General features: G+C 41.4%; 1 protein-coding gene across 1 annotated transcript in view; it reads right to left on the minus strand.

Moving 5' to 3' along the window:
- Positions 1 to 11,459, minus strand: part of OTOA (otoancorin) — a 36,487-nt gene extending 25,028 nt beyond the window's left edge. Inside the window, exons 1-8 of the mRNA XM_014951359.1 lie at positions 11,432 to 11,459; positions 8,680 to 8,800; positions 6,527 to 6,614; positions 5,043 to 5,174; positions 3,480 to 3,715; positions 3,163 to 3,266; positions 1,082 to 1,188; positions 487 to 626 (exon numbers count right to left, since the gene is read on the minus strand). Coding sequence (XP_014806845.1) covers positions 487 to 626; positions 1,082 to 1,188; positions 3,163 to 3,266; positions 3,480 to 3,715; positions 5,043 to 5,174; positions 6,527 to 6,614; positions 8,680 to 8,800; positions 11,432 to 11,459 — 956 coding nt within the window. The remainder of the gene's footprint in view (positions 1 to 486; positions 627 to 1,081; positions 1,189 to 3,162; positions 3,267 to 3,479; positions 3,716 to 5,042; positions 5,175 to 6,526; positions 6,615 to 8,679; positions 8,801 to 11,431) is intronic.
- Between the last annotated feature and the right edge of the window lie 1,113 nt (positions 11,460 to 12,572).

The raw sequence follows: 12,572 nt of genomic DNA on the forward strand, positions 1-12,572 counted from the left end.
TGACCTCTCTGGTGACACCCATGCCAATTAAAAACCACTTGCACTCCTGGCTGGCATGAGCTAAGGTTTCCTCCTTAAATCCTATCTGTAACATGATTTCCACAAAACACTCCCATGTTCTGTGTTTCAAACAGCCAAGGCACCTCATGTCCTGCTGTCCCAATTTGTTTTATTGATGCAGTGTACAACGTGATGGAGCTCTGACTGGGTCCCCAAGATACTGCTGTAGTCCTCCTACGAATGCTACATACTACTACTCACTGCACAGCCGGAGACAAAACGTTAGCTAATTAGGCATACCTCCAAAAATTCCTGAACTAGCAATTCTTCACTGTTGCTAACCAGGGTTACATTTCAGCCTAGATTTTTCTGCTGGAAGAAGCTATGCCATATCAACAATTTCTTCAGCTACTTATTGCCCTTCTCTATTCTCCTTACTCGTTCTCTCCATACACAGCCATAAAAGAGAAAGAAAAGCAGTCTTGCCTGTAGATAGTTGAGGCGTTTCTCATATCAAATCCTGACAAGTTTATTCTTTCCAGGAAAGCTTGTGCAAGCTCTGGTGTGATATCATACACTGCGTCCAACTGCTTTGTGGCGTTGTCGTAGCTAATGAATAGTCTTACCTGACCAGTACAAAGAAAATCAAGCATCAGGATTATGAAACAATTACATCCAATAAAATATGTTTGACACTCTAAGTTAATTGAATCCATTCATGTTCTAGAGAAAGGAAAAAGACAGATTTGGATAATACAGTATTTTTGAAGGCAAAGCTGAATGAGCGATCCTCTGTCAAACTGTCAAACAATTTGAGAGTCTTCTGTCATTGGTCCCTATCTTTCTTTCCATAAAAGTCAAAGAAGTCTGATACAGATATATAACTACACATTAATGACAGGCACTTTCAAATTCCAAAAAGGGAAGTATAGTTGGTTGACAATGGATTTGATTTCAATTTCTATTTAAGTAATTAAAATCTATAAACTTCTTTTTCATGTTTAAGTTTGCATTTGTGTTCATATTGTTTGTAGCTGACATCACTTGGCAATGATATATTCAACTACACTTTGTTACTTACTTCACTGAGACTGATTTTCAAAACTTCTTCTAATGGGAGATGGACCATGTATCTTCCCAAAATCCATAAGTTTTCCGCACTGACCCAAGAAGTTGATTCATTGAACTCTGTTTTGTACAAACAAATACTCACTACAATGTTAAGAAAGTAATTATTTTTTAAAGATATCGTACCCAGAAAATTGTTATTGGTAAATAATCAAAAAAATATCTGCAAATCAGAAAAATCCTTAGCAGTGCGAGAGTCAGGTTCCCTTCATCAGCTAGATTTTAGCACCACACTTTCATGAGCTCATACCTTTTTTTAATGAAAATGAAATAGTGATCCAAATGCCTCCAATTTTCTCATATGAAAATTATTAATGTTTTATGTTGTTGAAACAGAAAATGGATAAAGTATGGGAAAGGAAAAATTAAACCAATAGTATTAAATATGGAGTAGCGCTTTTTAAATTCAGCTTTCCTAATCAAATATATTATTTAGGAACACCAGGAAGGCATGATACTTTCTAACACTTCATACATCTTATATATTATTATTGATTATACCACTCATTTCAGCAATATGCAATAGCAAAAATGGAGAAAATGGAAAAACATTCATATACCTCTATGGAAATAGGTGGATAAAAATTACAAAATACTGCATAATAGTTTAAAAATGTCATTCATTTAGTAACATTCTCCCAAGAACTGAAAAACGAAACCATGATTCAAATATCCCCGCGAAAAATGTATTCATGGACTAGATGGGTACTTTGAGCCAAAAAGACAGTTTTTTCTCAAAGTGTCCTAATTTGGATTGCTCAATGTGTGGTGGCTCTGAACATATTCCTTAGCAGTGCTGATACAACTCTGTTAAAAGAAAATCATCAGCGCATCTTGTAGAGTTTTCAGTATCTGAAAAAAACAGCCTATAAATACCAGAAGCTGAAGAACCCCATTTAGTGATTTTTTTGAAAGCACAGATCTAAGCTCCGTAGCTGAGACAAGACGATGCTCCCAGCAGACCTGTCTGTCAAGCCTCCAATTTTTGCAGCAATATTATCTCCCATTACCAGGAACATTTAGACAGTTGAAAGTATGACAGAAGAGTTAAACAAAAACAAATACAATTTAAGGATGCTGACTGTGGCAGAACAGACTTGCAGTTACCATGCGGGGAAGCCATGATCCCCAAAAGCTGTCTGATGCTGAGGGTTTTTCCCAGGACTGCTGAGTATCATCAGGCACGTCCTGCATCCTTCTTCCCCAGTAATGCACTGGCACTAACACCACCACAGCAGCAACATCCACTTCTCTCTACCAATTAATGGGTTACCCTAGTATTTTGAAACAGCAGAAGTCCCAGGAGCCAAATTTAGCTCCAGTGAAGCAAGTGCACATTTTGCATTTGATTTCCAGGGAAAGAAGAAGAACATACACATGTAAAAGTCTAAAATGCTCCCACGACAGCACTGCCAGGATGTTCAATGAAACCCAAGCACTGGCTCCGATGCCTCAGTGCCGCTGCCACTTTATAGCCCCTCGTGGAGCCTGTCCTGCACTGTCCCAGCTGTGGCACACCTGTTTAAGACATATTAACAAGGCAAACAGATGTGGTAAAATGCATAAAATCAGAATTGATGATATCTTGTGCCATTTGAATGAGCTGGTGACATGTGCAGTAGAACTTTCACAACATCCTGCGTTTCTTTTGTATTTTTAAACAGTGCATTGTCTAATGTATTCTGAGACAGATCTATTTCTCTAGTGTGAGTAGGAGGCCAGAAGTGAACAACACCCCTGTGCAGAGTACCTGACAAATGGATCCTATTTAAGTCTTAGAAAAAGGACTCGAGTACAAGAACTTTGTGTATAACTCTGTGCAGAAGAGATGAAGAGCAAGCATCTTTGGAGAACTATTTGCCATGAATAACAAATATATTACATTTACTGTATTCTGGAGCAAAGGTATTCAAGACAGCTACTCTTAAACAGACGTGTTAAATTTGGGAAACAATTCAGTGTAACAGATAGGCCTTTTGCTGACTGTTTTTCTCTTATGATAAGCAAGAAGAAAATACTTTGTACATAACGTACCACTTGTGTTATAGGATTTTTGTAGCATCTGCTTCATCCAGCCATACAGTGCTCTCTGTGTATTTGCTGATGTTTTGTCATAGAGGTCCTTGAATACTGCTGATCTAAGTGATACAAGGACATATAAGTTCACTAATGAGATAACTATTTTTTTTAAAATGACACACTTGGACAAATACTTTTAGAAACAGTAACACATAAGCAGAAAGCTGTACCTGGAAAATAGACTGAGACTATATAGTAACCTATTTTTAAAAGCACATATAGTCAGCAAATACTACATTGAATTTATTGTGTCTGGAAAATAAATGGCTTACAAGTTTCTGAAGGCATCCTCCTGCAGAACGCTTGGGAGGCTCCCAACGACATCAGGTTGGAGATAGTTCACCCCTGACACCCGCAAAACCTGGCTTAGGATATCCACGCAGTCCAAAGCACTCAGAGCCAGAAAGCATTTATCCAGTGTTACAAGGAACAAGGTCCTGTTTACTCCTGGGCTTTGAAAAATCCTCTCTTTAGTTTTGTCCCAATCAAGAATAATATTTCCCATTTCCTGCAAGCAACAAAGGGATAAAGAATGTCTCTTTCAGTATATATATTGAATGTCTCTTTCTATATATATATACACACACAGTCAATATATTGTTCATTTTGAGGCCTGACAAAAAACATTCTACAAAAAAATATGGTGCAAAATTCTACCTGATTGCATTATTTCATATAATTCCTTTCTGGCATTGGCCAGAGACCAGCTTGAATGTTTTCATAAAATCAAAATGCAAACCAGAAAAAAATCCAAATGGTTGAAGTTATAGTGTGTGTTTGCATGAAAGAATTAGTTGCTTGGAAAATGAAAGGATATCGGGATGGAATGGTTATCATTTCATACATAGTTTAGTATTGCAGACGCCTCTAGAACAGACCTTTCCCCATGCAGTATTTCTTGCAGCTGTTACTACAAACACCCCTTCCAGAAGATGGCGCAAGGTCAAAGAACCCAGGGAACAAGTCTCCCTGGCTGGGGATGGATTATGAGGCTGCTCCTCTCACAAGTGGCGTGTCCAGAGCCCACAGTTGCAGCCTGGCCATCTGCTCATGTGACACTATCAGTCCTGGAAGGACTGGGCACAGCATTTGAGAGGACAAAATCTACAGCTACTGAGTTATGCTGTGCTGCGCTGGCTGCGGTGCGTGCTGCACACCCATCCTGTGAGCAGGGGCTGCACCCTCCATCGTTGGAGCGCTGGATGATACTGCCCTTGCTCTGGGCAGTTGACTCGTGCATTCGGGAAAATGCTCTCCCTTTCTCCCGGATTCAAGCGCTCTCAGACACCAGGCTGTGATCCCACCCCTGCAGCGGGGACCTCCCTGGTGCCCCTCGCTGACTTTGAGTGAGGCTTTTAAGATGGGTCACACAGGGAACGCACCAGAGGCAAGCGAATGTGCTATGCTGCCTCCCCTCCAAATTGCCTAACAATCCACTTGCACGCTCCACAACTAATTAGCAAGATAATTTCACCTTCTTTAGTCCTCTTAGTTATCTTTCTAGACACTTAAGAGAAGCAAATGCTCCCTGAGAACAACTGGTCCCACCTACCTCAGACACTTGCATAGGGAGGTAAATCACGCTCTGGAGATGCGTTTTTTTCCCACTGATTACAGAGAAAATCCAGATGACTGACTTGGACTTGGCACCAAACTTTTAAACAACAAGAATTAAATTAAATAAACTCAACCTAAGGAGCGGGGCTCCTGGAATCTAATCCAAGCCAGCTAAGTAACTGGGTGGTGTGCACTGAGAGACCCCCTGCCCGGCCCTTTCCCATTTACCCAAACCAGTGACAGCAACTTCTATTCTTCAGAAGTGCAAAGCAACTTACAAGATGGTCCTTTCTGAAGTTGAAGAGATACTTCATCGCAGTTTGGAACTGCTGCTGATCAAGCTGTTGAAATTCAGACAGTAGTTGCCTAGGCTGGTATAAAAGGCTCTTCAGGTAACTTTTTATGGACATCTGAAGTATAGAGAAATATGTGCAATATAGATAAAACTTGTACTACTGCACTATGGCCACCTTTTACTCCCTGAAAATCTCAATTTAAGGAGAGGTAAATGCTTAGCTCCTGTATTGCCTGTGTTGTCAATGACTACAGTAACTATATTCAACACAAACTGTAAACAAAAATAATCTGAATGTAACGCTGAAAAAGAGTAAATTTTGAATCCTGTTCTTGGTTTCATGAGCAAGTCATCTCCAGTGAGCCATTTAACAACAATGCCTCAGTTTCTCACTTCATAAGACAAGAGTAATAATGCTTTTCTGCTTCATGCAGCAGAGCTATGAAAATGAACCTTTCCTTTAAAGAGCTCAAAAAAAATGAGGTACTGTGTGCATATTATTATTACTTAAAAAAAGGAAGGAAATGTGCAATCAGATGGGAGGAAAAGTCTGTACCACGTTGTAAGGCAAAAATATTGTCTCTCACATCAAACTGCATTACCAGCTAACCATCTCATGCCTGTTTTGAAAATCTAAGGGGAATTATAACATTGGAACAGAAAGCGCTGTAAGGCTCACTAGCACCAGGCTGGAGTAAAATCCCTTCTAATTCCTGACAGAATTATTTCAAAATTGGTTTGGAATTTGAGTTAAAACTGTTCTTTGTTGGTTTTGCTCAGCTTGCATTGCCACCAAGAAATATGAATATAGCGGGGTCCTTGTTGCCCAGGGGGTTCAGGCCTGATTACAGCCCTAAACTGTTAATAAACTTAATCAAATGGGAAGCGGCAGCATCAGTCTCGTGTACCCTTGGGTGGGCTGTACCAGTGAAATGGAGCTTGGGAGAAGGTCTGCGCCGTGAAGCTGCACGGTCGGGGGCTTTGGGATCACCTGAGGCTCAGAGATTGCATATTGGGCACTTTCCTTCCCCAAAGCGTGCAGGGAGGGGGTGAGCTGTGATGAGGCCACAGCTCCACTTGAACCAGCTGGTAAACTCTCACAGCCTCTCATTCCACCAGAAACAGTACAAACTACAGCCATGGCCACAATCTGGGAGAAACCTGCCATTTTGTGGAGAAACAACATGTGGATACACTCAATTCAGAAACAATGGCTAAGCCTGAAAATGCTGCTCTCCATCAGAGGAAAAGCTAAGAGATCTTCTTTCTTATTTCTGCCGTGCATACTCCTGCAATCTTAGGGGAAAAAAACAACCAAAAAACCTATTCCCATTTTCTACTTGTCTGCTACACTGTAGATCTGTTAGTTATCTCTACTATTGACAACTTAGCTTTGGTTACAGACATAGGTTGCTTTTTTAATTCCTTTTTAAATAAGAATTTTCATGCATTTTAAATGGCACAAACCTGTAGGCTGCTAAGAGTAAACATAACTTCCTGGGCATGAAAATACGCCATGACTTTTGTAAGTGTATCTGCTGTCCAAACATTGGAACTGTAACAGAAAACAGGACCAAAAATGCCAGTAAAATAATATAACATGTAAAATAGCAGATTACAAGACAAAACAAGAATAAGAAAAGCAAACACTGTTACTCACACTATAATGACACAATGTTCAGCTTTTTGGCCTAACAAGACTGATAGACAACCTATTTAATGCAATGAAAACGTGTAGTTCAACAAGGAATGCAATGAATTACTTATATTTTTTTAAATCTAATCCCACAGCCACCCACAATAATCTCAATTTTCCATCATGCTGCTGTTAGTACCATCTCCAGGCATGAGACAAGCTGTGTCGTCGCTGGTCCGGAGCTATAGGCGTGTGAGCTGGCACCCTGCTGTGCCTGTTCTGCTCTGCTTGTAGGAAGAAAGTTCAGTCTGCTGCCTTTCCCCCATTAGAGGCTTTAATTTCAGCCTGTCTTCTTTATGCAGCCATTGATTTTCTCAAAACACGTAGGAGTTGATTTGCCTTTGAAGCTTATATTGCTCTTTCAAATTTAGACAAAATTAGCAATTAATTCAAAAGTTGCCAGGAGCTGGAGGAAATGGGATGGATGGTGGATGGAACAGCACTGAAAGAAGATGGACAGAAAGCTGGAACTGCACCTAATTTTCTTAAGAAGCCATTCAGAAACATATGAACAAGTTAATTACCAAAATTTCTGAGAACTGTAGCAGATACTTATTCTATGCCTCATTCTATGCATGTTTTTTGCTTTACCATGAAAAACAGTGTTTTCCTTGTTAGGAGGAAATACTCTTCACAGGGGATCTAAATCAAAGTAATCCTATGTGCCAATTTCATTCTATCCACAATCTCCCAGTTTCTGTGGAAATGAAACAGATCATATCTGAAGTGCAAGATAATACCGAATATCAAGATGTTGAGAGTAATACATTACCTCTGAAAATGAAGTATATCAAGGAGGGCTACACATGAAAAATGGAACATAAAATGTTATGGTGAGATATTGAGTTTTAATTCCTTTCAGAAGCAGAAGTGGGAACAATTTTGTACATTACCATTCAGATATTTCCCAGTTATTACTTCCTCCTAAGGAAAAAATTATAAATATATGTAATAAATTATTATTTTTAGATTATATTATAAAATGTTAGTAGAGAGATCAAATAAAAATACTAACCACAGCTTTGTGTAATAATGGCAGCAAATCTGTAAAAGATTATCCTGTTACTAAAAGTGGATTTAATGTTTTACCATTCAACTGTATTATACAAAAATACATGTGTATTATACAGTGAAATTATATAATCTATTTCTAAGCATTTAATGCAGTTCTGATTGAATGTATTTACAGAAAAACAGTGACAATAAAAGTCTATTAAATAATAAGCAATCTTGGTTAAAATCTTTGCTGGCATAGCTCCATGAAGTCAAGGCAGCAGAAAACATGGTCCTAGTTACTAAACAGCACTGCATCTATTTTACTACACATAGCTTCTTCCATCCACACAAAACACATCCCTCGTACAGGAGTTCTGGTCTTACCTTCAGAATCCTGACTGTGTGTAATCTCAGCATGACTCACTGATATCAGTAAGAAACATATCTTCAAAAGTCTGGACATTTCTTCTAGTGTTTATTAGAATCAGAACATATTTGGATTGAAAAGGAAAATCAAAAGAACAGAGTCAAAAGGCAATATTCACCCAAAACTTTCATAGCTATAAATCAGAGACAGTACAGAGTGCAGATTGAGGTCAGAATGATCTAAAAGTGCTCGCTCCCAGTTTTCACATTTAGATCTTTTTCCAGGATAAACGTATCTTTTATGCAAATACAAGTCTGCTGAGTGTGCCTGTGCAGCCAGATTTAGTTCCCTTTTACCAAACAGCTGTTTTAATTTTCTTCCTAGGAGCACCGTATATTTACTAAGCCACATTCCACCTAATATTACTTAAACACGGTTTTGTTAAAGCAAAAAAACCCAAATCTTTTTAAACTCAGATAAAACAGAAAAAAAAAAAATAGAGGGAGTGAAAAAGGAGATAGTAAAGAAGCCCGGATTAACCCCAGGCTGTGTCTAGCTCGCGAGGTTGCCTGCAGGGTCACCGCCAGCGGGCCCAGGACCCGCAGCCCCCCAGCACGCAGAGGTTGGTTAGTGTTGGTGCCAGCTCGGGGCAGGGGGTGAAGGAGCACGACCCCCACCACCACTGCAAAAGGGGGAGAACATCCTTCTGCCCCTCTGAAGTGGACAGAAAGCGACACATTTGGGAAATACATTTGTCACTTCACTCAGTGGGATCAAAGCTCTAGTCCGTGCACTCATGAGAAAGGTACCATCAGGTTCTCAACACCAGCTAGGACACAGATTCTGTGCAAACACATGCTTTACTAGCTCTTGCTATCCTTGCTACCCTGTGCTATGCACCATAAAGATAACCAAAAGATAAATTAGCTGGAAGAGCAGTAACGGGACACCTGGAGCTTTTCGCCAGGGTGTCACTGATTCTCATCGGACAACACTGACAATCTCACCGTTGTCTTACATGAAATGAATTTGTTGCTTTCCGTCTAGCTCCTGAATGACAAGGATGGACACCACAGTAGCACAACGGGGCAGAAGGGAATCAGCAACAGAGCAGGTCCCACTCTCACAGAGCCCCTCTGCAGCACCGAGGACCACAAGCTGCCTCACCCCACATTGCACCACACTGGCTGCCGTGAGGATTTCTGCCTCTGCACCCCCCCCGCACCAGGTCATTGTCTTCATTCACTTTATACAAAAGTGATGCTTATTTCTGCAGAAGTGGGCTGTGTGTGTTTTTGTGAAATACAGTATGAACACCCGACACAGACATCTGCCCATAAAACACAGCGGCTCCTACAGCTTGATCTTTATCACATTTAGGGCCCTGATCTTACCTGCCATCAGAGAGAGCTGTAAGTTGAAGGGGAGCTGTGGGTGCACAGCACTTGTGCAAATCAAAGAGGAAAATATTCAGGTGTCTCTGAATTTTAAACAGTTGAGCTCTAGAACTGAGATGTTGTCTTTCCTCTTTCTCCAAATTGTAATGATATTCAAGAGTAAGATGGCTTCCTCTAACTAAAACTGCCTTGTGAAAGCCAGTGTGTTTTTTTTTCTTTTTACATTAAGTTCTGGGTAGCAGAAGGAAAGAGCATTACTCCGTCTTTGTAATCTAATAAACTTAATAGGTTTTGAATGGCTTTTTGACTAAGGAATAAATAGCTACATCAAAAATTTATGAACACGAGTCCTTCTTTTGACCAACTTTGGCACAGATCTGGTTCACTGCAAGAAATGGCTTTTGGCCCACAGCTGAATTTGCTGCATGTGCCAATGGGGCTATTCCTGCCATCCCAACGTCAGCTCCCAGCCCATCCCTGAGCTTCCACCCACCTGGCCCTCTGCCCAGCCACCAGAGTCATCTTCCCCCCAGGTAAAGCAATTAATTAATCTAGGATATTAGATGATGCCCTGTTCTACGGATCATAGCTTCTTACACTGGGATTAGTCCTTGATTTTAGCAAATGACATGGAGGTCCCCATTGGCCAACTTCACTCTGACCCTAAGATGACTTTGTTAGGTTTTCTCTCCCTTTCCTTCATTTCAAGGGTTTACTTGCAGCCACATTTAATTTCTGCATTTCTTTTTTGTTGCTGGATTCATTTTATTTTCTTTTTTTTTTCAGAAGTTTTTTGCTGCGGCTTGAGTTACAGATCTGAATATTTGATAAATACAAACATCTTTTTCAGATTGTTTAATCTCATGTATCAGCAAGGTACTCTTTTATGAAAGCATCTTTCAACAGCCTCTAGCAATACTTCGGTCTGTTGCAAATACTTAACTCCAGTCTTGAACAGGAGTGACTCAAACTGACAGATGATGAAAAATTTAAACACCAGATTTTAAGAAGCTATCCCCTCTGTCCTGTTCTTGCACACACTGAAACCCTTCTCAGCTATTCTTTTGGGAACGCCACATTACACGTCTCTCATTCAGACGTATCCTATTTCCTAGACAATGAACTTTCTTGTGTTTGTTTCTGCCTTTGCCCTATTAATTTTGCAGCAAGGTTTCATTCCTCTGCATATTTAAATCATGCTACCAATGTCAATCCTAATTTGTTTATTACAACTCATTCACTTTGATCTGGAGTGCATTTTAATTAAAGCACACTAAATTAATATATAAGGATATTAAATGCTAGAGAAAGTGCTTTTTTATCCTAACTCCAGTGCACAATTAGCAGGTGCAGAAAAAGCCTGCTGATAAATAGCCCTGCTTGATAAAACAATCTGCAGGATGAAATAATTCCTTTTGCGGGTGAAACCAATCTGTTTGCAGAAGGTGACTGCAGCTTTTAGACATCCCCTGATCACCCTGTGGGGATCTCTTGCATCCCATCCAGCATTTCCCCAGAGATCGTTCCTTGCACTACAGCATCTGCTCTGATCACATCCCTGAGATGTCACCCTTGCAGGACTCCCCGGTCACGAGGAGCTTGCAGATTGCCTTCTTTAGCTCCCTAAACAGATGCTCTTCCGTGTAAGAAATCCTAGACATTTTATCACTCACTCCAATGCAGCTGTTGCCTTATCTGAAGCTTGATAACCAGAAAGATAACCTCATAATCAGAAGTCTTGCTGATAAACCCTTGCACAACCGGCAGCCAGGCTCCCGGCACCTCTGCAGAACAGCCCCATGCGCAGCGAGAAACCTCACAGGGTCCTAGCTGGAGAGAGGGGAGCCAGGGGAGGGCAGGAGAGAAGAAAGAAACGGAGGGTTCCTGGGGAGAGCCGGGACCCCCTGGCACTTTACCTGCCTCCGCCGTGTGCCTCCTTCCCATGGTCGCGGTGCAATGAGCAGGGCGTCTGCGGCGGGGATGCAGGGCAGGGACCGGGAGCGGGGCCAGCACCGCCCATAGCACCACGGGGGGGGACGTCTCATCAGCAGGGGCTTAGGGGGCGAGGGACTCCACAGAAGGCAAAAGAGGACACTTCTCCCGAGATGGAGAGAGAACACCCAGGGCCAGGCTGGTGCCATCCCACGCCCCCCACACCCCTGGCAGAACAGGGACTGTACCTGGGACCACCCAGCAAAGGGGCTGCGGTTTCCTGAAGATTAAGTTGTTCCAACTTTGTGTTGAAAGCTTCTGACTAAATCATGCCCTTGCTCAGCACTTTTTTCCTGCGAGGCAGCACCTCCCGCGCACCTTGACAGAACAGAGAGCTCAGTTACTCTGCAGGGCAGAACATGCACACGCGCGAGGACTTGCACCGTCACCGACAGCCGGAGAGGCACAGCCGAGAGACGAGGCAGGTCCCCCAAGCCTGGGACAATGAACTTGGACATGGGACTTACAATAAACACTTGTCCCCTTGGAAGACAGTACTTCAAGCCATTTAATCAATGACTGGACTCAAGAGTTTCTTTGCGGGGGCTGTGTGAACAGACATTAACCACACACAAACCCTCACTGTCTGGCAAGAGAGAGCAGCCCCTTTGCCCCAACACAACGGGCCACACTGTGCCCTTCCTTCACAAGGAACTCTGATTGTACATGAACAGGTGTAGGTACAGTCCCTTGGTGCCATTCAGTATGTTCAACAGGACTAAGCAGGCTTTGGACCATGCTGGATTTAAGCTTACTAAAACATGAGCAATAACAGGGAAAAAGCTATGAACTGAGTAAGTTCTAATTCCCCATCTCAAGTGTAAGAATAGTTGTTTAGAGGGAACAAACCATGAAATCATAAGAAAAAAACCCCACTGTTATTTAGCTTGTACCTTCTGTCCCCAAATTTCTCAAAGCTATTACAAACCAAAGTTCCAAGTGACAGGACTAAAAGATACGAGATGTGAAATGCATAGTCTTTTGTGTGATTTTTAGCCCATGGGATTAAAACATTTAAGTACCTTTGAAGAAGTTTGTCTTAATATATTATCTGCTATAGGAAGC

This window comes from Calidris pugnax, unplaced genomic scaffold, assembly GCF_001431845.1.
Source record: "Calidris pugnax isolate Ruff unplaced genomic scaffold, ASM143184v1 scaffold198, whole genome shotgun sequence".
Taxonomy (NCBI): Eukaryota; Metazoa; Chordata; class Aves; order Charadriiformes; family Scolopacidae; genus Calidris; species Calidris pugnax.